The sequence below is a fragment of the Falco rusticolus genome, chromosome 3, assembly GCF_015220075.1.
Source record: "Falco rusticolus isolate bFalRus1 chromosome 3, bFalRus1.pri, whole genome shotgun sequence".
In the NCBI taxonomy this organism is placed as follows: domain Eukaryota; kingdom Metazoa; phylum Chordata; class Aves; order Falconiformes; family Falconidae; genus Falco; species Falco rusticolus.
Window position 1 is genome coordinate 61961677 of NC_051189.1, and position 25525 is coordinate 61987201.

General features: G+C 40.8%; 2 protein-coding genes across 5 annotated transcripts in view; one reads left to right on the forward strand and one right to left on the reverse strand.

The window, feature by feature from the left end:
* The first annotated feature begins 4 nt into the window (after positions 1-4).
* On the forward strand, positions 5-10952 carry PSMG2 (proteasome assembly chaperone 2). Of its 4 annotated transcripts, none has more exons than XM_037379510.1 (8): positions 15-189; positions 1843-2014; positions 2660-2718; positions 5401-5519; positions 6853-7026; positions 8258-8378; positions 8797-8907; positions 9845-10952. In XM_037379510.1, the coding sequence occupies exons 1-7, from the start codon at positions 121-123 to the stop codon at positions 8887-8889; spliced, it is 807 nt and encodes a 268-aa protein (XP_037235407.1). In that variant the 5' UTR covers positions 15-120; the 3' UTR covers positions 8890-8907; positions 9845-10952. The 4 variants fall into 4 exon arrangements, with proteins under 4 accessions (XP_037235410.1, XP_037235407.1, XP_037235408.1 ...); XM_037379511.1 differs by having other exon boundaries at positions 9848-10952; XM_037379512.1 differs by lacking the exon at positions 9845-10952 and adding an exon at positions 1188-1331 and having other exon boundaries at positions 101-189; positions 8797-9081.
* A 5967-nt stretch (positions 10953-16919) lies between these two features.
* The window catches only part of PTPN2 (protein tyrosine phosphatase non-receptor type 2), a 33595-nt gene continuing 24989 nt past the window's right edge, over positions 16920-25525 (reverse strand). Inside the window, exons 8-10 of the mRNA XM_037379337.1 lie at positions 24497-24687; positions 22987-23088; positions 16920-18385 (exon numbers count right to left, since the gene is read on the reverse strand). Coding sequence (XP_037235234.1) covers positions 18364-18385; positions 22987-23088; positions 24497-24687 — 315 coding nt within the window. The 3' untranslated portion in view covers positions 16920-18363. The remainder of the gene's footprint in view (positions 18386-22986; positions 23089-24496; positions 24688-25525) is intronic.

Below are 25525 nucleotides of genomic sequence, written 5' to 3' on the forward strand. Positions count from 1 at the left end.
CGTTACTCCCGCCCCGCTGAGGAAAGGTCGCGGCGCTCGCCACCGCCTCCTCCTCCTCCCTCTCTCCGCGCTTCCTTCCTTTCCTCGCTTCCTTCCTTCCTTCCTTCCTTCGCGGCCGGTATGTTTGTTCCTTGCGACCGTGGCGGGGGCTCCGTCAGCTCCGAATTTGAAGGCTTCACTCTGCTTATGGTAAGTCGCACTCCTGCTTCCCCCCCACCCTCGATAGGCCTGAGGGGGCGCTGCCCCAGCGGGGCACCCCGGAGCGGACGAGAGGGACCCGCCGCTGCCCGGGGCCCGGGCGCTGGGGGCTTCTCCCCGCCCTGTGGGGCGCGGGCGGGGGCCTGTCTCCCTGGCTCGCCTGCGCCTATGGGGAAGGAGGGCTGCGGTGTTCTCTCTTGCGCGGGGGTCGTCCCCGGGAAGTTGCCCGCGGTGAAGCGGAGACGAGCTGGGTTGGCGGCTGCAGTGCCCGCCCGTGTATCTATCGGGTGTTCTGCCGGGTAACAGAGGATTTGCAGGGGCCCGTCCCGGGGCTGGTTCCTGCAAAGCTTAATGCAGTCTCTCCCGTTTCTGTTAATTTCTACCTCCTCAGCCCCCGTTTCATGCTCCTGTGAAGCTGTTATGTGCCTATGTTATGTTAGCTATATGCTATTGCTCTGAGATGTCAGGTGCTCCACGTGTCATGTTACAAGGTTTGTAGTGCCTGTGGGTTGCCGCTGGAATAAAAGTTTATTTTTGCATTTAGAGGCTGTATGTAAATGTTTTAAATTAAAAATTCCTCGTTTCTGCTATATTTAAACTCCGATTAGGATTTAAGAAGTGCTTAAATCTCCTTCATACATGGTATGAAATCAATTTAAATTATCTGCCTGAGATTACTTTGTTTACTGTGGGGCAAGAGTTCCACTGCAGGTTGCGAAGTAGCAAACCATTATTTTTCCTACTAGTGAGTCCCTTTATTCCTTAAAGGTAACCTTACGGCATTTCAGCGGGGGCTGCACAGCCTGGGGTGACTCTGCAGGCTGCACGGGAAGTCAGTCCGGCTCAGCTGACTGCAGCGGGAAACACATCACTGCTGTTCTCTTTTGTCTGGGCGTAACAGGTTATTGAAGACAAGCCAGTTTGTAATGACACTCTATGTCCACTTTCACTGTGAACTTACCAGCATCAAATTTGGTGTGTTTCTACAGTTGGTGGCGGCAGCAATTCATAGATGCAAACTTGCTTATAAATTAGAGGGAAGCAACTGAAAATTTTACCACTGTCTGCCTGTAATGTATTTCTGTAGAAGGACACAAACTCTTTGAGTTTCTCTTCCTGTGCCATCATCTTAGGTCAGTATCTGCCCTGATTGGTGATAACCCATGGTAATTCCTATGAATTGAATCCAGACCCTTAGAATTTTCATCCTTACAAAATGAAAAACAACCTGCTCTCGTATATGGGTCAATTTGAGATTGAAATGTTTAGTATGTAATGTCATTATTACTGTTAGTGTCATTGAGGCCTGCCAATCTCGGCATTAGTCATTTGAGTGACTTTTTTTTTACTCTATCCAAAAATTTATCCCTCTGTATCTGCAGGGAGAAGACAAATTTCCAAGCCTTTTAAGTTTAGTGTGAGACAGGATTATTCACAGAAGTGGCCAGGATGGTTTTTGTGGGACAGGGACCAAAGTCTGTATTGGTAATCTATTAAGAAATAGTAACCATTGTCAAAGGATGAGCAGCCACTTTCAGAAATCATGTTTGACCAGAATTTAAGTAATTTAAACTTCCACTGTTTGAAGAGCATCTTATATGGTCCGTAAAACACACTGTAATTCGGTAACTTCTGCTGTTTTAGCCAGCAGTGTCGGTGGGAAATGTTGGTCAACTGGCAATAGATCTGGTGATTTCCACGCTTGACATGACTAAAGTGGGTTACTTCTACACTGATTGCTTGGTGCCAATGGTTGGAAATAATCCATATGCAACAGCAGAAGAAAACTCAGTGGAGCTGAGTATAAATGCCGAAGGTGGGTATTGAATGCTGAAGGTATTTGCAGGCTGCATAAGGTGCAAGAATGTTACTTTTACTTTTTTGTTGATGTTACATTTTGCTTGTGTAAATAACGTTTAAACTACAATCAGCAGTAAGTTCAGTAACTTACAGATAAGAATGTATTTACGCTTCACAGAAGAAACTGTTACTATTGGAATTTTGGATAACCAATTTGACGTGTGGAACCAGTAAGTAATGTTGAATTTCAAACATTACAGCGCAGCCAAAACTCTGTGGGTTTAATCCAGAGTAACATGAAGTGTGCGTATATTTACAGTAAACTGCTGGAATGCAAGCTGAATTTCTGGTGTGGAAGGATATTTATCCTCTTTTCTTCCTTCCTTCCCACCTATGTTGGCCTTTTTCCTTATGTGGTGTTTCTCCTTCTCCCCCCTTAAAATTTTTAGTTTCTTTCTCTATATTGATAACTGCATTTCATCTTTTTTTCCCCCTATTAAATAACAGAAATCTCAGGATAATCTGAGAAATGTCTTCATATATTTTTCTTCACTCAGTCCTTTGAATTTATGACAAATGAGATTAAGACCAGTGAAGACTTTCTAAACCCAGATCTCTTTTTTGCTTTCTTCATACAAACCTTAATTATTTCTTGTTGTAGTGTATTCGTTACCTTCAAAGAAACTTGTCGTTCTGCAGATCAGATCACCTTTTATAAAGGTATGTATGTTCATTGGTTGTTCTTACTTCACTATTCAGTTTGAATAGTTCTGCTGGCAAATAATATAAGTGGCCTAGCAAAATATTTTTCTACTTTGTGCTATAATGTGTTCTGCAGTTAATACAGTTTCAGCTAACAAAAACTGACTTCTGCATTCACTGAAGGTTGTTTTGGTTTTCCAGGCCCCAGAACATCCCGCCTATGTTAGTAGATTTTACTTAAATATGTCCTTAAATATTAACAGTCTTGAAAATACAAAATGGTCTGGGTTTTGTCCATTTTTCTTTTTTTTTTTTTTTTTCACATTTATTGGTTTTGTGTGGGTTTTTTATTGTAACGGCTTAATTTTTGGTGTCACTCCAATTTAATTATTTCATAGTGTTCTATGTTAAACTGATTCATAGAATGATTTAGGTTGGAAAAGACTTTGGAGATCGTCAAGTCCAAACATTAACCCAGGACTGCCAAGTCCATCACTAAACCATGTCCCTAAGCACTGCATCTACGCATTTTTTAAAGACTTTCAGGGGTGCTGATTCTACCACCTCCCTCTCTTACAATGCTTTACCACCCTTTCAGTGAAAATCTTTTTCCTAATATCCGATCTAAACCTCCCCAGATATAACGTCATTCCTCTTGTCCTGTCACTTGTTATCTGAGAGAAGAGACCTACCCCTGCCTGCCTACAGCCTCCTTCCAGGTAGTTGTAGAGAGCAATATGGTCCCCCCTGAGCCTCCTTTTCTCCAGGATAAACCCAGTTCCCTCAATTGCTCCTCGTGAGACTTGTGCTCCAGACCCTTCACCAGCTTTGTTGCCCTTCTCTGAACACGCTCCAGCACCTCTACATCCCTCTTGAAGTGAGGGGCCCAAAAATGAACATGGCATTTGAGATGTGGCATCAGCAGTGTCGAGTACAGGGGGACAATCACTTCCCTAGTCCTGCTGGCCACACTATTTTGGATACAAGCCAGGATGCTGTTTGCCGCCTTGGCCACCTGGGCACACTGCGGGCTCAAGTTCAGCCAGCTGTTGACCAGCACCCCCAGGGCCTTTTTCTGCCAGGCAGCTTCCCAGCTGCTCTTCCCCAGGCCTGCAGCACTGAGTGGGGTTGCTGTGACCCAGGCGCAGGGCCTTGCACTGAGCCTTGTTGAACCTCACACAGTTGGCCTCGGCCCATCAGTCCAGCCTGTCCAGATCTCTCTACAGAGCCTTCCTGCCCTCAGGCAGATCAGCATCCCCCCGCCAGCTTGGTGTCATCTGTAGACTTACTGAGGGCGCACTCCATCCCCTCATCCATATCATTGATAAAGATGTTCAAGAGAACTGTCCCCAATACTGAGCCATGGGGAACACCACTTGTGATGGGTTGCCAGCTGCCTGTAACTCCATTTACTACTGCTCCTTGGGCTTGGCAGTCCAGGCAGCTTCTTACCCAGCATAAAGTCCCTTTGTTCAAGCCATGAGAAGCCAGTTTCTCCAGGAGAACGCTGTAGGAGACTGTGTTGAAGGCTAAGGTCCAGGTAGACAACATCAACAGCCTTACCCTCGTTAACTAGGTGGGTCATCTTGTAGAAGGAGATGAGGTTCATCAGGACCTGCCTTTCGTAACCCCATGCTGGCTGGGCCTGATTCCCCAGTTGTCCTGCATGTGCTGTGTGATGGCACTCAGGATACCTGCTCCATAACCTTCCCCTGCACCAAGGGCAGGCCTGTAGTTCCCTGGATCCTCCTGCCTGCCCTTGAAGATGGATGTCACAGCTGCTGACCTCCAGTCTTCTGGGACCTTACCGGTTAGCCAGGACTGTTGATAAATGATGGGGAGTGGCTTGGCGAGCTCTTCTCTCAGCTCCCTCAGTACCCTCAGGTGGATCCTGTGCAGCCCCATAGACTTGCGTGTGTCTAGGTGGAGCAGCAGGTAAGTAACTGTTTCTTCGTGGGCTGTGGGGACTTCATTCTTCTCCTCCTTATCCCTGTCTTCCAGCCCAGGGGGCTGAGTACCCAGAGAGAAGCTGGTCTTGCTATTAAAGACTGAGGCAAAGAAGAAATTAAGTACCTCAGCCTGTTCCTCACCCTTTGTGGCAAGGTTCCCTGCCACATCCAATAAAGGATGCAGATTGCCCTTGGCCCTCCTTTTGTTTCTAATGTATTTATAACATTTTTTGTCATCTTTTATGGCAATGACCAGCCTCAATTTCAGCTGAGCTTTTGCGTCTCTAATCTTCACCTTGCATGACTGCATTCATTATGTAAAAAATGAAGAATTTAGAGTTACTCATTAACTGGACAGTGGCTATAATTAAAATAAGCAGAATACCATGCCAGAAAAAAATTTATGCTGTGGTTTTTAGCAGTTCAAAGTGGAAAACTGTGATCCTACCATCCCATTTTACTCTAAAGCTTTTTCCGTTGATATTAATGGCACACAGACTTGGTATTAGTGTTGTAGTTAACGTGGTCTTAATGGTAATTTTTATCATTGTATGTGTAGTTTTGATTAAGCAAACAACCACAGCAGTCCTCTGCTTTTTTAAAAATGTATGTGAAGCTGAAGGCTAAATGGATATGAAGAGGAACTTGCATCACTGCTAAACATTATATGTAACACCTAGTATTGTTGGCTTTTAGCTTTTTTTTTAAGGATACTATATTTTTCACTTTTTTTCTCTGTCTTTGCATAAAGAACAAGTACAGGCCATTCTGTCAAATGCTGCTTTCTTGGGTGAAAAGTAGCAAATGTGCCCAAGTTGTTCTTCTGTCTAGCAGCCATGCCTACCAGCGTGATGATGAGCAACTTCTTGGGTATGTTTGTGTCATTAAAAGACCTAATTAATGTTTCTGTTCTTTTTGACAAACTGATATATTTCCCTCTGCTGAGTACTTTTGACAGGGTTGTTACTTGCCTGTGTACATAGGTCATAAAATACTTAATACACTATTAAAACATTACGTTATACGGGATTAGTCTCTGAACTTTGTTAGTTACTACTGTCAAAAGTACCAAGCAAACAATAAACTGTAAGTAAATTGCACTAGGCCTGCACTGTCAGTCAACAGAGCCTCAGTTTTAACTTCTTAATTTCTTGTGTCTGTAGGTATTGTCAGGGATTAGCTACTAACATACAGGTCATAGATTAGATTTAAAAGTTAATTAGAATATTAGTTACTTACCACTTCATCATTCTATATTTTGAATGTAGTAGTTGTATGCATGTAGTAAGTAGTTTGAATATACAGTCAAATCTGTAGATTTAATGTAAGTTGTCATTCTTTTTTCATAGGAAGGTATCAGGTTTGGTTTTTTGGTTGGGAGGCAACTGCAAGGTTCAGAGTGTATTTTTATTAGATATTACCCCTTTAAAAGACAAGCATTACTTGCTGATTGAGGACATCATATTTGGTGATTTAACAAAAACAAAAATAAATCAGTATTTTTGCAAAAGAGCAGTTATCTTCAGGCTGTATAAATGCAGAGGGCTTTAAGGGATGTTTAGGTCCATGCACATTCCAGATACAGTTACCAGTGATGTTTGCATGCAGTTGCAGAATGGCCAGCTAACATGGAATGGAATGAGAGGGTCTGATGGTTATTCGATGTGGTCTGAGTCATAAGGTGTGATTTAACACCCTACCCCAGCACCACAGAATAACTCTCTTAAAGCAGTTTCACTAAAGAGTGAGGGTAGCGCATTCAGAAAATGCTTAGACTTGACTGAAGTTTGCATATATTTGCAGTGTGAGCTTATTTAGAATACTGTATCACAATGAAGTCCAAGTTTACCCTAACAAACTTTAAATTAATCACCTCTTATCTGAAGGAAGAAAAAGCACGTTTTATTTGTAAATAATTTTAAGCAGTTCGCCTATTATCTACTTATGTGTCTGGTACTTTCCAGTTATTGGAGCCTCTAAAAAGCTGGTATGTTAGTTCTGTTTGTGGCAGAAAGTTGAGTAGCTTGTACTGTTTTGAGGCCACAGACAACTTTTTTAACCTTGATTTGAGGAGGAAGGAGATGTCAGTGCAGTACATTGGAGATGTGAAGTCCTCAATGCTTGCAGCTTTTTTCCATCACAAGTAATAACATTGGTAGTGTCTTTTATTGTCACACTAAATGTATTCTTGATTTGTTTCTAGGACACCACTACGCTACCTACTTACACCTGACCTGGAGAAAGCATTTGGAGGCCTTATGCAGGAGCTGAACTGGAAAGAAATGGAAAAAGTAGCAGCTTACCCTGGAATAAATGATACAGAAAAAATTCTACATATTCCTGGAGGTGGCATCACAAAACTATTGTTTACTGAGAGGTGAGTCGCCTAAAGATAAGCACAGAAGGATATCAAAAGTCTTAGTTTTGGTACATGGGTAAAATTATCTTTTAAACCACTATGTAATAGGAAGAGGAAAAAACCCTCTTTTCATAAAAAGGGCTTTATAGGAATAGTCCAGATCAAGCCCATAATTAAGAGGGGAAAAAATAGGGAATTCTACATCATAAAGTTAAAATATTGTAAAAACGTAAGTAAATGGGCTAAAGGAAAATAATGAAGTCTTTACAGTTAAGATTGTCATTAATCTGGTATCTGATTTTAAGCAAACCACAATTTATATGTAGTAAAATTCCTGTACCTGTGATACTTTAACTAAAACTGTTTCCTGTGGCAAATAGTTCCATTGTCAGTTGTAAAAAAACCCAACAAATAAACCACCCAAAACCAAAGAAACAAACAAAAAATCCATTAAGAATGCATTAAGATTTCAGGGCCAGCAAACAATCTGATGTGCGGGTTTTGTTAAAAGGTGTGTGCATCAAAAGCTGTGCTGAATGCATGTCTTGAGTTTCAAATTTTGGGTAGTAACATGCGCTTGTTGTGGTACAGCTGTGTTAGCTCTGCAAAAGGTGTTTGTTTTGTCAGGTGGAAAATTCACCTTTATATTTTTTTAGCTATTGTTTTTGACGCCTGTCCAAACGGTTGCGTCTAAAAGCAGGAGAGTTAACTGATGTCTTGCTGACCTTTGTACTGAGTTCAGTATGGAAACAATATACAGACGCAAAAGAAAAGACCTCCCAGGACTCTAGGGAAAAAAAATTAAAAATATAAACAGTCTTAATATCTAAATGAGAAAGTTGGGAATCTTTTGAGTAAAGCAGTGATGTGCAGCCTCCAAAACTGCTGTTTCTGTACACAGGAAGGTAAGGAGTAATTGTGTCAAAGGATAAGTGTAAATGCCCCACACAAAAATGCAAACTAGGTATGTAACAGAGGCCCTGAGTAGCTCTTCCATGACCTAGGATTCCTGCCTCACAAAGCAAAGAACAAATTCAAGACTAAGAAAAAGAACATGAAATGTGAAAATGCAGTCAAAGAAGTCCAGAGAGGAAAAAAAATCTCTCCTATATATGCATACATTTCTATTTTTTGTTTGGCTTTGGTTTTTTTAACAAGCCATATGCAGATTGTTGTTGTTCTTAATACATAAATATAATTGTTCTGGATTTAGAAAAGAAATAGAAATGCCTACTCATTTTTGTTGCAGCTGTTCAAAAGGAATCCCAATGGCAGTTCTTCTGAAATTCTGCTCAGAAGGGGACAACATCCCTGATGCATTTGCTCTTGTTAACTATCTTAATGAATGGCTTCAGCTAATTAAAAGTGAAGTAAGTGCTGTTTGATCTAGAGCTCCTGCTTTTGTATTTTACATCCGTTATTTTCATTTTTCTTCAATCTGGAACATGAAAAATGTTACTCAGCTGAATTTCAAAAAAGTTAAAAATGTATGGCTTGGGTTCATTTTAGCCCTTGTTCACCAAGGATACACCAAATTAAAGATATATTTTGATTAAAATTTCCCCACCTGAAAAAGTAAACCTAAATAGCAGGGGGCTTGTTTGACAGGTGCAGGGAAGAGTTGTATAAAGGTTTAGTCCAGCTTGATGTTCCAGTACTCTTTTCTAAAGCAACCTACAATGATACTGACATTTGAAATGCTGCCCATTATTTCAATACCTGTGCCAGAGACAGTAGCATTGTTACTGTTTAAAACTTAATGAATTACACTGTGGGGTTTTTTTGCAGAGCAACAGTTCCACAGATGCTTCTTCACAATGGAAAATACCAAGTTCTTGGCGCTTACTTTTTGGCAGTGGTCTTCCACCTGCACTCTTCTGATCAATTTTGAATTCTTCTGTAAGTTGCGTGTGCAGTTTCAAACATCCCTGGAGAAAGGGATTGTTTAGTAATCACCAAGTAACAGCAGCTTCCTCTTTTATCTATATAAATTCTTTATTTAAGGAAAAACTCCTTTCATGTATATGTGTAGCTAAATAAAGTAAGGTAACTTTCACAAATTGACCAAAGAAATATGTGTATTGAATAATTATAGTTGAATTTTTTTCTAATAAAATATTTATAAAAAAAAAAAACGTTTTCTTTAGTTAAGTGTTCTGGAAAAGCTTATGGTTCACCTTGTTAATGTAGCTGAGAACTTGAGATTGATGTGAAGGCATAGACCTTCTTATTAAGATAAAACCCTGCTCTTCCATGTCAACTGTAGATCTTAGCTTTTTTTCAAAACCTGCCTGGTGATGTAAGTGAAGCTCAGAAGTGAGCTAGTTCTGCCATCTTTTCCCAGTGCTGCTGCAGTAGCTTTGACTGGAGGTACTGTGAGTGACAGCAGCCTGTTCTATCTTTTCTGATTTAGTTCCGTTATGTAACTTCCATTCTGCTTCCAAGGGTTACAGAGATGTAAAACTAAAGCTTTCCAGGTAAATGAGCCACCTTAGACTGATTTGAAGATTAACACAGTGCTCTGAAATACAAAGGAATTGGAATGTTGCCCTGATAGCAGGCAGTCTGGTATCTCTGTATTTTGTAAGCTAATTTGAGACACCAGTTGTGTGATGTGTAATTCATGCGCTTAACATTTATAATGGTATTTGTTGCATTATTAAGCTAAATGTTCAATTTTGATCTTTTGGAAGTGCTTCTTCACATCAGCTTATTTAAAAGTAACTAGAAGTTCCTAAGACTTTATGAATTACAGACATGAAATATATACAGGGTATAATTTTAAATACTAAGTTTGCTAAATAGATTTTTTAATATTTTTTTTTTTTTTGGCCAGTAGTACAAATGATGAGGAAGAGAACAGCAGGAGTCCTGAAGAGATCTGTTAAAGGTGTAGGAATAAGATTCAGTAGTCAGCTTGGCTTGAAAACCTGTGCCTGTTGGTAAAGAAGAGCAGTTCAGTGAATGTGACCGATCACCCAAGGGATGCTGTATTGACTATCTTTTCAGGTTGTTGAAAGTTTGAGGTGAGAATCATACTGAGTGCCTGTCACAGGGGACTAACATTTGAATGAATATTCAGTTACTGATCTTTTTCCACAAAACAATGAGAAATTTAAGTGCTTCCCAGTCTTAAGTCTGCTTTACAGAAGCAGATAATGCAGGGCAAACTGAATCTTGGAGAACTGATATGTGGAGCAAATGCTTCATATAATGGTATGTCCAAATACCTTCAAATAATGTTGTAAAATGTAGGTGTTCTCATGTTAGATATTGTATTTTGAGTCAATCACAAACCTAAATATGTGTAGAACAATGTGAGCACAAACTACCTGCTGCTGGTGTTAGGAGAACTGGAAAGGCTTCATGATTACCTAATGACATCTGCAGTGGTTTTGTTTTGTTTTTTAAAGGTTTTAATTGTATTGTCACCAAAGCTTCTTAAAACTAAATACCATACTAGAAATGTGCAGTGATCCTTTGCTCATATTAATAAGCTTTTACAGTAGTAAAGCACAAAGATGCCATGTTTCATAAAGATGCCATGTTTCATGAAGTTGCCATGTTTTGTGGTGTAAAAATGAGCTATGAATAGATTTAAAGTGTTCAGGAATGACTGATGTGCCTGTGATTGTGAATCAAAATAAACTTACCTGAACAAAAAAGCAACTTGCTACAACTGGATGCAAGCTACAACCAGAAGCTGAACCAAGGAACACGACTGAAAAGATCACATTAGTCCAAGCTTAAAGATTTATTTTGGCTCATGGTCTTGTAATTGTTTTACAAGAAGCTTGTACAAGAAACAAGAGTTTCTATAGGCAAGTGGAAGACTGAACTTTTGCAGCCTGCCTTCATATAGATCCCATCGTGGTGATACTTCATGCTTGCAAATACTGTTTATTCAAATTTTGCTGTTTTAAAAAAATGACTACTGACCTAAACATTCTTCTGATGTTGTTCTTCGTTGTGATAGATTCTCTGTGAATGTAATAAATACATCCCCTGTAACTGGACAGCAGTGAGCACACAGAGATTCGGCAACTGTTGCAAGAGGGTAATCTACTGCTGTACATTTTTTTTGGAAAGCTGAATCTGCCAAGCTGGTCAAAAACTTTTGCCTTGAACCGGTAAATACTTGGAGTATTTCTTAACTTTAAGCACATATTCCTGTGTAAATCACAAGAACTACTTACTGTTCTTATGCAGTGCTGAATCTGGAACTGAGTATTCATTTTCCTTGATTAAAATCTGAGGTTCTAAGAAGTCAGAAGTCCTGGTTTGGGCTTCAGCCCTGATAGCTAGCAGGGTGTATCAGATTTACCAGTAACACCCGCAGCTGACCTTGGAACGAAGCTGTAGGAGATAACTGTTCTCCCTTTGGTGCACTGACCCTGCACCATCTGATGAGCATGTCTGGTTTGAGTAGGGGCTTTGCTGGTGGGCTAGAGAATAGGTCAAGGAAGAATGGCCAAGCAGTTTAAACATACTCAGAACATGAACTCTGTTATTTCAGATGAGTGGATGGATACGGGTAGGAATAATACTTTGAACTGACAGCTGCTACATGGAATGGTAGCTTTTAAAGGGGGCAAAATATTTTAACTTGTGGAGTTCTGTTGGAATCACTGAGCAACGTGATGGAGGTGGCTGCTTAAATCAGCTGTACCTTCCTGAAGTTCTCCTTGAGATGAAAACTGTTTTTCAGAAAGAAGGGGACGAATGCCTACCCCTGCGTTACCTTAGCATAGGTCCTTCTACTAGACAAGCATGGCAATGTTCCTGCATTTTTGCAGGGCTCAAATAATTATGACTGTAATGACTGTGAAGAAGCAGCCCTGATTTTATTACATGAATTTGCAAGGTACTGAACAGCACCTATCAGAGCCAGCTCTTCAGCCACAGCTTGTGTATTGCTTATGCAGTAAGTATAGCTCTTTGGAAACAGTTACATATGCACTGGCGATGCTTCGTGAGGCTTTTTGAACTGTCACAGGATGTCGGTGTGAAGTAAAAAAGGAATTATCAACAGGCACTAGCTTTTAAGTTTCTTAGGGCTTTTTTTTGTTGGGCTTTTGTTGTGTTTTGTTTTTTTTTTAAAAAAAAAAAGGTGATTGTGTAAGTTGATTTAGCTGGTTCCATTTAAGTACTTAGTTCCTTTGGATCAAATTAACTGCTTCGTTTAGGTCTCTTCACAAGTGTTGTTATTCTAGCACCTGTGAACTTCAGCCATGCTGCTCTAAACTCATTTAATACCTCTGCCATCTGCAACCTGGGGTTCTCAACGATGCTTAGTATTGCAAACAAGTTGGGGAGTATGTGTGTTGCATTGTAATAGATTAAATTTCAATCAGAATTAGTATGGCTTGGAATAAGAAGCTTTGATAGAAAGGTAGAGGAGGAAAAACCAGGATTCTGAAGCAACAGCAAGGGAGTGTTTGATCACCAGGCCACAGCAAAGAAGCATTCAGAACTTTTCTGAGGCATGAGAGTTGTTTTTTCTGTCCTTTTACTGATTACAGATAAAGGTGCAATTTCTTATGAAAATATTCTTGCAAATAGCTTAGGCTTAGCAATTTTTTTTACTGTTGTTTTGACTAAATCAGTACTTATGTTACAAACATCTTGGGTTTGTTTGGTTTTTTTAAAGAAAGATCATGACTCTTTAAAAACACATCTTAAAAATTCAATTCTTTTAACTGTTTGCAAATAAAACGATGCAATTCGGAGTGCAAGCCAACCAAGATTCTTTAACGCTTTGTGAGTGTTTCTAAATACAGGTATGCTGGTAGTCCCATAGGGTTTGTGTGTCGAAAGGAACGGCGGGCAGGTGGCAACACCCTGCTGTTGGAGGTTAACAGGGACTCAGAATAAAATCATGGCTTCAGAGAAGATGTTGCCCTACTACATGCTGTTCCTTCAGTAGTTATACACCTGAGGAAAATCCGTTTGTGTGCTCGAAGAATACAGCACGCGTGAAGGCAGCAGGTAAGCTGTTTCTAAGATAATGCCAAGACCCCTAAGAAAACAAAGTAGCACTTGAATGTATTTTAACCTAAAAGCCCTGTCATATAGTTAACTAGCAGTAGCTAGGATGGCTTTCCTGCCCCCTTTCCCTTAAGATATACTTCTTAACCTTTTCGTCTAAATCTTGCAATAATTTTGCGAGAAAGGCAGGCAATGGAAAACAAAATTAAGATTTGTTGGTCTTATTCTCTGTTTTTATTGATTGGAGTGACTGACCTGTATAGCCATACTAGTCATGAGCAGTTCTCCACTGCTGGCATCTCTTTTCAGCTACTAACAAGAAGTAGGAGGCATGAAATCTACTATTTGCAAGCAGTTAAAGGCTGATTTTTTTTTACAATTCTATCACTCGGAGCTCTTCTAAAATTCTCCACACTCTCTTAAGTTATGATGAACTCCTTGCTCAGAATTGCATCAGCTTTCTCCTCTCCTGCGTTTGTCTAGTTTCAGTGTTACACTGTTCTGCTGTAGAGTTTTTCCATGAATGCACAGATCCTCAGAACAAGAGTTAAACTACTCTGTCCTCCAGCTAGGAGCTTGCATGTATGACAATGTTACCTGTGGTTGTTGGACTGGTAGTTTTAACCAGCAAGATACCTCAGCTTACTGTTGTCAGAGATTGATGGTTGTAAAAATGATTCCATAGCTCGCTCTTCCAATCAGAAAGGAGCAGTACACAGTGGATCACTATACTGCAGAAAAGTCTGCTCTAATTCTTGGCTTATAAGCTACTTAGTGATAGTAAAGATGAAGCCTTGACCATTCCAGACAGACAACAAACTATTTTTTTACCATATTGTGAAAAATAGTAAGCCTTATGGCACAAAAAGTGGTTAAGATTCCCTACCGTACTGCTCATTATTTAAAAAGTAGAAGTCAGCATCTGAATTGTGGTATCTTCTGATGTTGCAACTACAACTATTAAGCTCTTAACCTGAAACCCTCACCACAGAGGCCAGATTGCTGCTTTCAAGCATTGTCTTTGCCACAATTGGGAGACATTTTCAAAACGGCACAATTGCAAAGAGTTTCTTGGACTTTAAGAACTGATTAATAGAGCAAGTGGTAAGGTAGAAACATGTTATAAAGACATAAAAATAGACTGAGGCTGTTCATCAAGTACTATAAGCAAGAAAAGAAAAGCTACAGCTTATTTTTTTTAATCAGAAGCTTAACACAGCAGAATGGTAAGTACAAGAAAACTATGGGAAGCAGCAATGAGCTTTCAGAAGTGGTGGCAATCCCTTTTGGGCCCCCCTTTGCGTCAATGCTGATGCAGTTTGTGCTGCTAACAGAGAAGGACAGGGAAAGGAGTCTGGGCAAGGTATACTCAGGTACCTGAGTCAAGGGGGAGAGAAGCCTGTACTGTTCCAAACTCAGGAAACGGTAAGATGCTTCAACAGCAGTGAGTTCAAACGCCGTAACAGAGAGGGAGACAACGGTGAAGAAACTACTAGAAGGTGATGGCAAATCATGGATGTGAGATGGTGCAGTTCCGGGGTTGGAAAGTGAGAATTAACCAAAATGTGGTTTTAGGAATTTCCACAGGCATCCAGACTAATAAGCTGGTGAGTCAACATGCCGATGCAGTTAGGGAACACAAAGGCTGTGCGTAACACAAGGCAAGTCTGATACACCTAAAACAAGTTAGAAAAACTAGCTGTATTTGAAACTGAGATGAGTGCATAAACTGCTGTGAGGCAAAAGGGAGAAATGAGCGCGTTTGCTTTTCCCTTTACTCCAGCGCTCATGGTGGGAGGCACAGGCCAACTGCTGTGGGACAGAAGCTTCTTCGCAGACACTAACTGGTCTGTAATTGCCCACCGTGCAGCCACCTGAGGCAACGGCGATGCTTTTGCTGGGGCAGCTGTTGTCCGGCACTGTAGGAGCTCTCTCCAAGTACCAGAGTCAGGCACTGGTGTGAGCGAGGCGGAAGATGGGCTCCATGCTGGACAGGTGAAAACTTTCTTGGGCTTTGTTTTTTTCCCCTCCCTCTTCCGCGCCACCCCTAACTCCCTACCTGTTGGGTATGCATATTTAGCTACCTGTGTTCCAGTATGTTGCTTCTGAACTTTTAATCTCTATTAAAGTAGGTGTCAACTAGAATGGCTGGCTTCAAAGACTTGCTGAGGATGATAATCCCCTTATACTTTCATACTTGTGACCAGTAAGACATGCAGTGGAGTAGAGGAGGAAAAAAGACAGCGTTGAGTGTTGTTAAGCACTAAAGGATTCCTTGTAGCTCTTAAGTTACTACAGGGTGTATACAATATATAGCAAGAGGACAAATAGAATGTTAAAGGTCGGAAAAGACCTTTAAGATCAAGTCAAACTGTTAACCCAGGACAGCCAAGTCCATCACTAAACATGTCCCTAAGCACTGCAGCTATGGGTTTTTTTAAACACCTCCAGGGACGGCGATTCCACCACCTCCCTGGGCAGCCTGGTCCAAGGCTTGGCCACCCTTTCAGTGAAGAATGTCTTCCTGTTATCCAACCAGCCAGTATCCTCCCTTGGTTTTCCTCTTGTTCTGTCACATATTATCTGGGAGAAGAGACCTACCCCCACCTGCCTACCAACTTTCAGGTAGTTGTAGAGAGCAGTAAGGTCGCCCCCTGAGTCTCTTCCTCTCCAGATGAAATAAGCCCAGGCTCCCTCAGCTGCTCCTTGTAAGATTTGTGGTTCAGACCCTTCACCAGCTTCCTTACCCTTCTTTCAAATGAATTATGGAGGCATGGAAGGCCCGGACAAAAGCAATGAAGGTGCAGTCATTTGCCTCACCATATTTTTCTTAAGTGAGCCATAGATGCCAAGTACCTCAAGAGGCACTGATGAGTAGAACCTCAAGGAGAAGGAAAAAGGGGAGCACTCGGTACTGTTGAGTGCTTCCTAAAAGAGCAAACCCTCAAGGCTTTCACTGTTCCCTGTGGAAAAGGTACTGATTTTCACTCTTCCAGACATATCGGTCCTTACTGGGACAAGGAGGCAGCTCCCCAGGCGGTGGCAGCTGTCCTCGCTCTCTGTGGCCCCAAGAGACCGGTGCAAGCCGCTCCCAGCTTCTCCAGCTGCCCCAGGACACATGAATCCAACTGCTGCACCCACCTTTGCCACCGCCCTTTGCACACCAAAATCCTGAAGTGTGGTGGTTTTGCCCTCTTATGATGGCTAGTAAAACCAAAATCAAGTACCCTCTGCACCAGTTTTCTTGAAGATGGAAAAACCCCAAACCACAGAAGCCAGTAAATCACAGCTTTTCCGTTTGAAATTCTGCAAGTCCATCATTCTTCTAGTCCCATTTCTTTAAGGCTGCAATTAGACACCCAGTTGTCCTTTTTCTCTCAGAAAGTAGCCTCTCCCCTCACCGTTTAAAATACATCTTCCCAGTAATAGTCAAGAATCGTGGTCCGGCGTAGAAATAACAAACGCACGTCGGAATTCCCTGAGCCAGTAAGCCAAGCCTTCTGCTGTCACAGGGGAGCCCTCAAGAAAACCTGACAAAGCTCGGTTTTCAGAACTACTGTACCTTTACCTCCTTTGCCTATTCATCTAGGCAGCCTGACATCAAATAGTCCGGCAGCTCAGTAGATACAAGCCCTTTAGAAACCAAAAGCCATCAGCATTGTGATTTTAGAAGAGGCTACTGTGCGACAAGGGCCAAAGTACAAGGCCCCACAAGATAAAGCAAATCAGTTGCGTATTTGGTATTTATCTGTGATAGCAGCTGGTAAAATGATGAAGCACATGCATGTTCCCAGGAGTCATACACCTTATGCTTGATTACAATTCACAGAGGACAAAAATAACAAAAACATAAATCACAGCTGAAGGTAGAAGGCATGACTGGCTGAAAGCCATATCCAAAGATGTATCAAGTGGTATAAACATGTATTCAACAACAGGGTTTATTGCAGTGGTTTTGGCAGACCTCAGTCTCTCATTATAAACACTCTTGTCTCACAGCTGCACCTGAAAATGAAAGCTGAATCAAGTTGTCATGTTTTCTCCTCCAACATAGGCTAGGAACAATATTAATCTTCTGAAGAAGCTGAAATACCTCAACAAACCACTCTGGTGATTTAGACTACTTCAAGACGGTGTCAAGCATATCTTCAGCTCAAGTAATGGCGTTAAGGACTCCCCTGATTCAGCTTCACCTTCAAGTTAAACACAGCGCAACGTAGCTGCTTTCAGTTCAGGCTGCTGCTTATTTTAGCAAAAAAAAAGCCCTATTGGCCTAGTCTCCCCCCTCTTCCACGCTTTACTTTCAGTAACCATTATTCGTACAAAAACCCGTTACAAAAATATGCAAAGTACAAATTACATATAAAACCCCACCACATGCTGGTTTAGACAGTCATATTAAAGATTTTTTTTTGGTGAATTACTGTTTATCTGAACCCCTCAGAGATGGCCAGCAAATGCAGAATTTAGATCGGCTCCTGTTACAGCAGGTACAGAGCTGGAAACCCAGACCGAGCCCAGCAGCACGCTGACAGGCGGTGTGAAGTAACGTATCACACATACACCACAGTGATGGCACAATCCAAACCCCATTTAATTAAAGACACCATTGATTATGTGCCTGGCCCTCGGCTCCCTTCAGTGATACACGAACCTGGGTAGGCAGAGGTCAGCTTTCCCCATCTTTCCACCCTTCACAGCATCACCAACAAAACACTCTCCCTTCACAGAACTACTCCGAACGTTTTGTGGTATTTATAGCATAAGAAGGATTAACAAACCAACTGGTCAGATTAATAAAATAATATTCCTAGTGGTGTATCACGAAAGAAATGTGCAAGAGTTCCTCCTAGCTCAAACTACAATACTTTGCATTAATGAAAATATTTGCATAAAGCACATTCTAACCATTTTGCCATTTTCCAGTTAAGACAGGGTAACAGGAAACCTTAAGGCAAAACATTTCTCTTTCTGCAAAACAAGCTCTTAACAGTTTCTCCCTAACATAATGTGCACACAACAGCATACCGTCCATTTAAAAAAATATTTAATGCTGCCAAGAAGTATAAAAATACAGTAAGAATGGCAGTACAAAACAAAATATTTCCTAATTTATTTCTTTTACATCTTTCTACATTAATACAGGCATTATAAAAACACAAGACAGCAAATTATTTTGTTTTGCAAAGTAGCACGCTGCTGGTGGTCTTCATCCCCTCGGCGCAGTTTACGCTGTAAACAGATAACTGAGGTCTTCTTGGTACTTAACAGACCTCACTGTTTGTTCCCGAAGAGGGGTTCATGTCTTGCTTTGCATGTCAATAATTTGCAGTTTATAGCTGCAGAACATTCACAAGTCTCGAAGGCTTAGGTGTCAGTCAGTCTCGGCCTGCGACATACAACGCAAAAGAAAGTCACCGATTCAGTACACAGTACGGGGGAAAAAAAAAAAAAAAAAAAAGAAAAAAAAATAGTAGTAAGAACACAGTGGGTTTGCAACGGCCTATGAACACCAGACAGCTTCTCATGCATTCCCTGGAGCAACTACTGACTATTGCTTGCCTGTAGCGAGCACTCCTGGAAAGCTGTTGATTTTCAGAATTTCAGAACTTCCATATTACGGTACAAGGCACACGCTTGCTGGAGAGCTTCAAGTATAGGTCTCGGTCCAGCAAAGCACTCACTTAAGCACAAGCACTGCAGAAGTCTTCTGGGGCCTTAGTGGGACTACAGAAGGCTGCACCTCGAAACACTAACATGGCTTCTCATGGCTTTGTAGGCCAATCCTGGCACAGCGCATGGAAATCAAGTTTCCAGGCAAAGGTTTCTTCTAGTGAGGAAGACATCCCAACACTGGACACTTTGTTCTTAGGGAAAGTAAGGCTCTACTCCGAGGAACACAGAAAAAAACCTTGGTCTTTACAGCACCAAATATACAATCTAGTACAAGTAAAATGCTTCTAAGTTCTGCAAGCGCTACGCTGATTCATAAAGCAGCAGCTTTGCTAAGTTGAGAGACATTAAGATAATTTCTTCCACGTATTTATCCTTCCAATTTAAATAAAGACTCAGACAGAGATACAATTTTGAACACATTTATTTTTCGTACATAAAAATGAAAGACTGACCTAAAACTTTTGGGGAAAACAAAAAAGCCCAGGAAGACTACTGTGTGTTACGTCAGCTTTGCACGTTTCGTCCTCTGACTTAGGCCACTTGGGCCATGCAGAAGACTTCCTCTTCTGTCATCGTTAATTGTGCAGTCCTCAAGTGTTTCAGGTTTAACTATAATGCCAAGCAGCAAACTAATTGATTTGGTTAACATTCACTGAACTTTAAAGCTAGCCAGGCTTTGTAATTACCTGCACAATCCAATCACACATACATGCATACACATTTACACCTCTTCCCTTTTCAGTGGCATATATAAACTGATGTCGGTAAACCATTTTACTCAAGGTTCAACAGAATAAGCTGTTTCACTTGCAACATCTTACTTCCATAATTATTTTTTTTTAATTGCTATTTCACACTGAATTATTTTACTTAATACATTTCAAGGAAAATACAGATGTACCATCACTCTAAGTGGACTGTCCCTGCACCAAGAACAAAACCAGAAAACCTAAGAGATTCATTCCAAATTTACAACCCCCTTGCCATAAGGGTCCGAATGTTTGCTAATTTTTTTTTTTTTAATAAAAATATGCATCACTCGTAGACAAGTGTTCATCTGAGAGTCAAACATCATTTCATCAAATGCAAAGCAGCCCGCTATGTGTCAAGTATTCTGCCTGACGTACTTCCAGAACAGAGGGGAAAACCCAATGCAGTAACGTCGCACCACGTGCAACAGCATTTTAGAAGTAGCACAGGACCAGCCAGCAGCCTGCCAGAAACTGGGGTGGGGGAAGGCAGGAAAGGGGCCAGAAGGCACGCCCTTCATTTTTACTCTGAAGCATTTCCTGCAATAGAGGAACTGGGATCAGTTCTTCATTTTGGTCTGTATCTGTTCCTATTTAACATCAAAGTTGTGCAAAACTGCTGCAAGTTTAAATCCCACAGAACAACGGAGTATGACAAGGGCTCAGCTCGCAGTAAAAAGAACAAGCCTCCCCCAGATTTTGGCTTTTCAAGGACTGCTGATGGACCAGAGACAAGAGTTGTATCCAAATTATCTTCTGGAATGTACTAAAAGGTCTAATGTTTTATTTCCCTTCCAGCTCTCATACTGTCATGAACAATTCACCATACAAAATAGTTTTGTCCAAGACTCTTATCGGTTCACGGTCCTTAACTTTTAACAGTTAAGACTCTCAAGATACCTACAATCATGGAACCAAATACACGTTTATAGATCAATTGTTGAATGTGCAAGTCCTGCTTTATTGCATATAAAGACAGTAACAGTGTGAGGTGATATAAGATGGCCCCCTCCGGCCCTGCCCCACCCAGAAAGGAGGAAGGCCTGCTCAGGATCAAGAAAACAAAAAAAAAGCCAGAATTTAGAAGATGGAATCAGGAAAAAAAATTCAAGCAACAACTTGACAAGCCACAGTGAGAGCTCAGTGCCTGCAGGATACTGGTGGCCCAGGAAACCCCCTCTCATGCCAGCAGAAAGGCAATAAATGACTGTGATGTCACTACAGGTTTTGCCTGTGCATTTTCCCTTGCTGCTTTCAAGTATTTAGAATAAAATCTGGAATATTTTTGTTACAAAAGCATTTATTACATTCCATGTGTTTTCCATAACCAAAATATCTTTTATAAGGCACATACATTTACACCTACTATCAGTTATAGCTGCTCTGGAAAACCTGTCTTCTCAAATTAAAGAAAAAAAAAAATCTTTTGCCAAGTCTCTTGTTGACCAAAATAGTCACTGTAGTTGTAAAAATTCTGAAATGTCTTAAAATATGTTAAGTGCCTGTCTATACTGTCAGAGCAGTCAGTAAGTCATTCTGCTACTGGAGCTGCACAGTTGCTCAGTAATGCCACAGAACAAACTGTCTTGCTTTACTGACGCACAATTTCCCAAATTCGGAACCGTATGAAAGTACACTTGTTCTCCTTATCTGGACCCTTAAACAGTTGTTTCCTATATAAACAGTGTAGTCCAAAACAGTATTAGCTATTGCAAAATGAGAGTTTCAAAGAGTAAACTCAGCTTAGCTTTGCGTAGTAAACATCACACTATTTGGGCCCCATGCCTGGTACGTTACTACTAAGCTTGAACTTATTGGAAACTTTTCAAGTCAATTCCTTTGGATAAGAAGCAAAGTAATTATCTAGCTCTTTCAGTATTTTTCAGCAGTAAATCCAAGAAGCTCTTTACAGAAGGAGAAAGAAAAAAAGAAAATAAAAAAAGAAAAGAGGGGGGAAGAAGAAACCCCTCAAAATACCCAAGAGAAAATAACCAAGCTAGGAAAACGGAGGCAGAAAACACAACTTCTCTAAAGTTGCCCCACAAGGCCAACGCGCTTGAATAAATAAAATCCAGGTTTCAAAGTGCAGTACAATGCTACAAATTATTAGGTCTCACCTTGAATGACAGCAAGCTACACACAGCCATATACAATCTTGCGTTCAAAGAGAATTTAAAGGACAGAAAGTGATTTGTGTTCAATTACTGTTCAGAAGGTGTCACAGCCCAACGAACGGGAAGGGAGCACTCAACAATTTTGAAGTGACTGTAGCACAGATACTCCCAAAATTTTAAGTCGTCAAGTGCTTTACTGTCATGCCTCTAATCAGTGCTGGGGAACCTGAAAAGCAGTTCTAGACTTTGTGAAGTTACAGAAGGGGCTGATACAGCTGAACATACTGGGTACGGGAGAACACTACCAACATCTGTTTTCCATCAAAACCACCCTTGGAAGTCCAACTATAGTTTCCTTTGATGTGCTTTCTACACCTACTACTGATGAATTAGTTTTACTCTTTCTAGCAATTAAAATCTATAGACACACAAAACATTATGTTTTACATTTAATGGAATGTCAGAACTTTAACAATGCTGGCCTCCAAACAGTAGCTGAAGTCTGAATACATTAACCAACTTAACAGTATGCTTTTCACCGGGGGCTAAATTCTCAAAAGCCTTAAAAAAAATATCAAATTTCTAAGCCTCACTTAAATAATGAAAACTATAAAAAAATAAATAAGGAATGCAAATTAACAGAGTAGAAATTGTTAAGTGCTTCATCAGACCCCTAGCTGCTCATATCATAAATTGGAGAGTCAAAATATGGGGAATGGTTGCACTATTATTTTCATGCACAAATTATAATTACATTTTGTTTCAAAATCAAATTCTTTTTGGTCAGAAATTTGTACAAACTGAGCTTTTAAAAGTACAGTGAACTACAAAAAGATTAAATATGCCATTATAAAATATATTTATCCTAGGTCATAAGAATATAAAATGTTTATGTTCATGTCACTAGTACATTACACATTACACACAGTTAAGGATAACTTCTTTGCATTAATAATGTAAATAATACAACACTGTTTATTGCTTATGTCAGGCATGAAAATTTAAATCCAGACAGCCTTCAGTAGCTAAACCTCTGTGGTTCCAGGGTTTGCTTAAGATCTGGTAGAACACCATTTTAAAAAGTGTATAAACAATTGCAGCAAGTTTGTACCTGCTCATATAAACAAAAAACATCAATTTTGTTGGGGGCAGCAGTTCATTTTTGTAAGTACCTGCAGTGGAAAGTCCTGAGACGTTGACGTGTGATCAAGTTTACATCACTTCCCTATTTTACGTAATGGTCTGTACCCATTCCAGGTGTAAGGAATTTACTGCTTAAAGTCATACCCCTAGTCATTTAACCGCAGCAAAACTAGCTGCTGGAGCAGCCAGGCTTACTGTTTACTTACAAGGAATGTTCTTGAAAATACATTTTCCAGCAAGAATAAGCACCAACTAATATCAGCGTACCAAACCCAATCTTAGTGAGAATAGGTTTCCAATATAACCACCTTTTTCTTTTTCTTTCAGTCTCATTTAGCTTCTGCTTCATCTGCTGCAGCTTCTGCGCTGTGTTAGCTTTCCTATCCTCTCGCAGTCGTTTTCGGACGGTACTTAAAGAAAAAAGAAAGTAAACCTTAAATTGTAGAAGAGGAAAAAAGGCTATTAAACCATTAAAAACAAACCTCTTCCCAACACACTCCCTCGGTAGTTAGTTAATCCAACAGTAGCTTACAGCAGTAGTATATAAAACCTAAACCAAGCAATCTTTATCCTGTTTTAACAACCTTGATGCGGACAGTTTCAGGTCAGTGAAGCCCCATGAAGTAAATGACTTACGTAAAGATCTAAGTGGTGCTTGACCTACGTGTTCAAGAAGAAACAGAATTAGCTTAATTATCTGGGCTTAGTCTTTCAACCTGTCAGTGCCTCATTTGGTGGCTGAGATTTTTTTGCATGGAGGCTGCTTCTACGTGCAACGTCACGTACTTTGTGCAAATGTTCATACTACTTAAGCGTGTGCCTCCATTGCAGAGTTCACACTAGCCTCACTAATGTATGGATCCTAACCTACTCATGTCTGCATGCAGGTTTAACAGTACTCAGGCTGTAAGCCAAATCTTGATGAAGGACACGGGCTAAAAATCAGTGGTGCGTTGTTATGCTATCACAGCTGCCTTGTAATTCACGTAACTGACACAAAAACTGCCCATCAGGGCATTCAGTAAGCCATCTGTTATTTCAGAATTCCGGTCTATCTGCATCAAACTGCTGCTTCTCATCTGCAGCCCTTTGGGCCAGGCACTGCCGCCTCCTGTGCGCTGCACGGCTCAGCACAACCCAGCCCGGTTCCTGGGTCTCTGGCCAAGGGTCCGTGTTTGGCCACCTCCATGTGGGCAGGCCCAAGTGACACAGCGCCTCAAGCAATTCCAATGGCCATTCCCAACACAGCAGCTCACAGCGGAGGCATTAGGAACTCAAGAGGCAGAGAAACTTGACAGAGAAAGGCAAATTCACGTGACACAGCTAAACCACAGAAATATATTCAGAGTAGCAGATTTAACAGAAGTAGAGGGTAACATACGGCTTCAACGACAAAATTTCAATCACCATACAGAAAGTGGCGACAAGAACGTTGTGTTTCTGAGGTATCATATTTTTCTGAGGAGAAGTTAGCACTGTATTTAAAAATCAGTATCAAATTATCTTAGGCACTTTTAGGATCTAATTCACACTGCACAGTAGAGTTCACAGTCTGTAGGAAAATGCTTTCAAGTGTGAGATTTGGCTGCCTCAGAGACATTTGTTTTTCTTTTCTTGACACTTTAAACAATCAAACAACTTTATCACAAGGAATTACTGCAGTTGTATTTTTTAAATAATTAAGACAGTCAAATACCACCTGCCCTTTCCCTCTACTGAAGGAAGATCTTGAATTTTTCTTTTCCTAAGAAAAGCATACAGTAATTCAGCCTTTCAAGAGAGTACCTGCCTCCTGAATGGTTTCTTCATCTTGCCTACCTTTCGATGTTTCCATCTGCGATATCCTGAACTTTAGTGGACAGGTCAGTATTTATTTTCTCCATTTGATCTTTGTTCTCCAGGCTTATGCTGTTCCCATTGTACTTCTCTGTGGTTATTTTAGTTGGGTGTGGAGGAGACTGCTCAGAACTCGGCGCTTGGTCCTCCTTAGAGAGCTCCTTCCACCGTTTCTGTGAACAAGGAGAACGTATTTCAAATATTCCCCTAACACTGAAGGCCCTGGGCCCAAGGTGTCTTCTAACAGAGGAGTCACAAAAGTAGATTAAAGGAACTACCAGATCAAGAACAAAAAAAACCCCAAACCCAACAAAAACTAGATGAAGTAGTAAGGTTAGATGAAGATGCACCTTCTCCAACAATGATCCCTTTCTGTACTTCCATACACGATGCTACCATGAAGGTCTGAGGCCACCAACTTTGGGGTTTGTACTGTCCACAGTAGCTCCACAATGAGGAAGCAACCTGTTTTGCATAGTCTTTCACTTTCTGTCTCCCTCCTCTACTCTCTACATGCCCACACTGTACTGTTACCTTTCATGGCTCCAAAACACAGCAGGACCTTGTGTGCAAGAACTGCCTTTAAAAAAAGAGAACTGGAAAAATTTTCAATGCCAATGAAAAAAAATCTAGGGTTATTTACGCCGAAGTTGCGGCCTGCTACTTCACCTAGTGCTGAAATCCTTCAGACTGTTCACCATTAGGACAGTTACCCATCAGCCCAGAGACCTACTGCATCATAAAACCGATATTCATCTTGCTGTAAGAAGTAATCTGAAATGAGATGGAAGTAAAAAAACATAAAAGAAGATCAGAAGTAAAACTGGTTTGCTAGATCTCCATCCTAATGATGAACAGTCTGCAGGATTTCTTGCAACAAAATTTCATGCAAAAAAACCCCTACAAAGGTAACAGGAAGCAGAAGAATCACTCCTAAAGCACAATCAGTTCTTTTCTCACACACATCAGCCAGTCTATAAAGATATAGAATACCCTGGGGGAAAAACATCA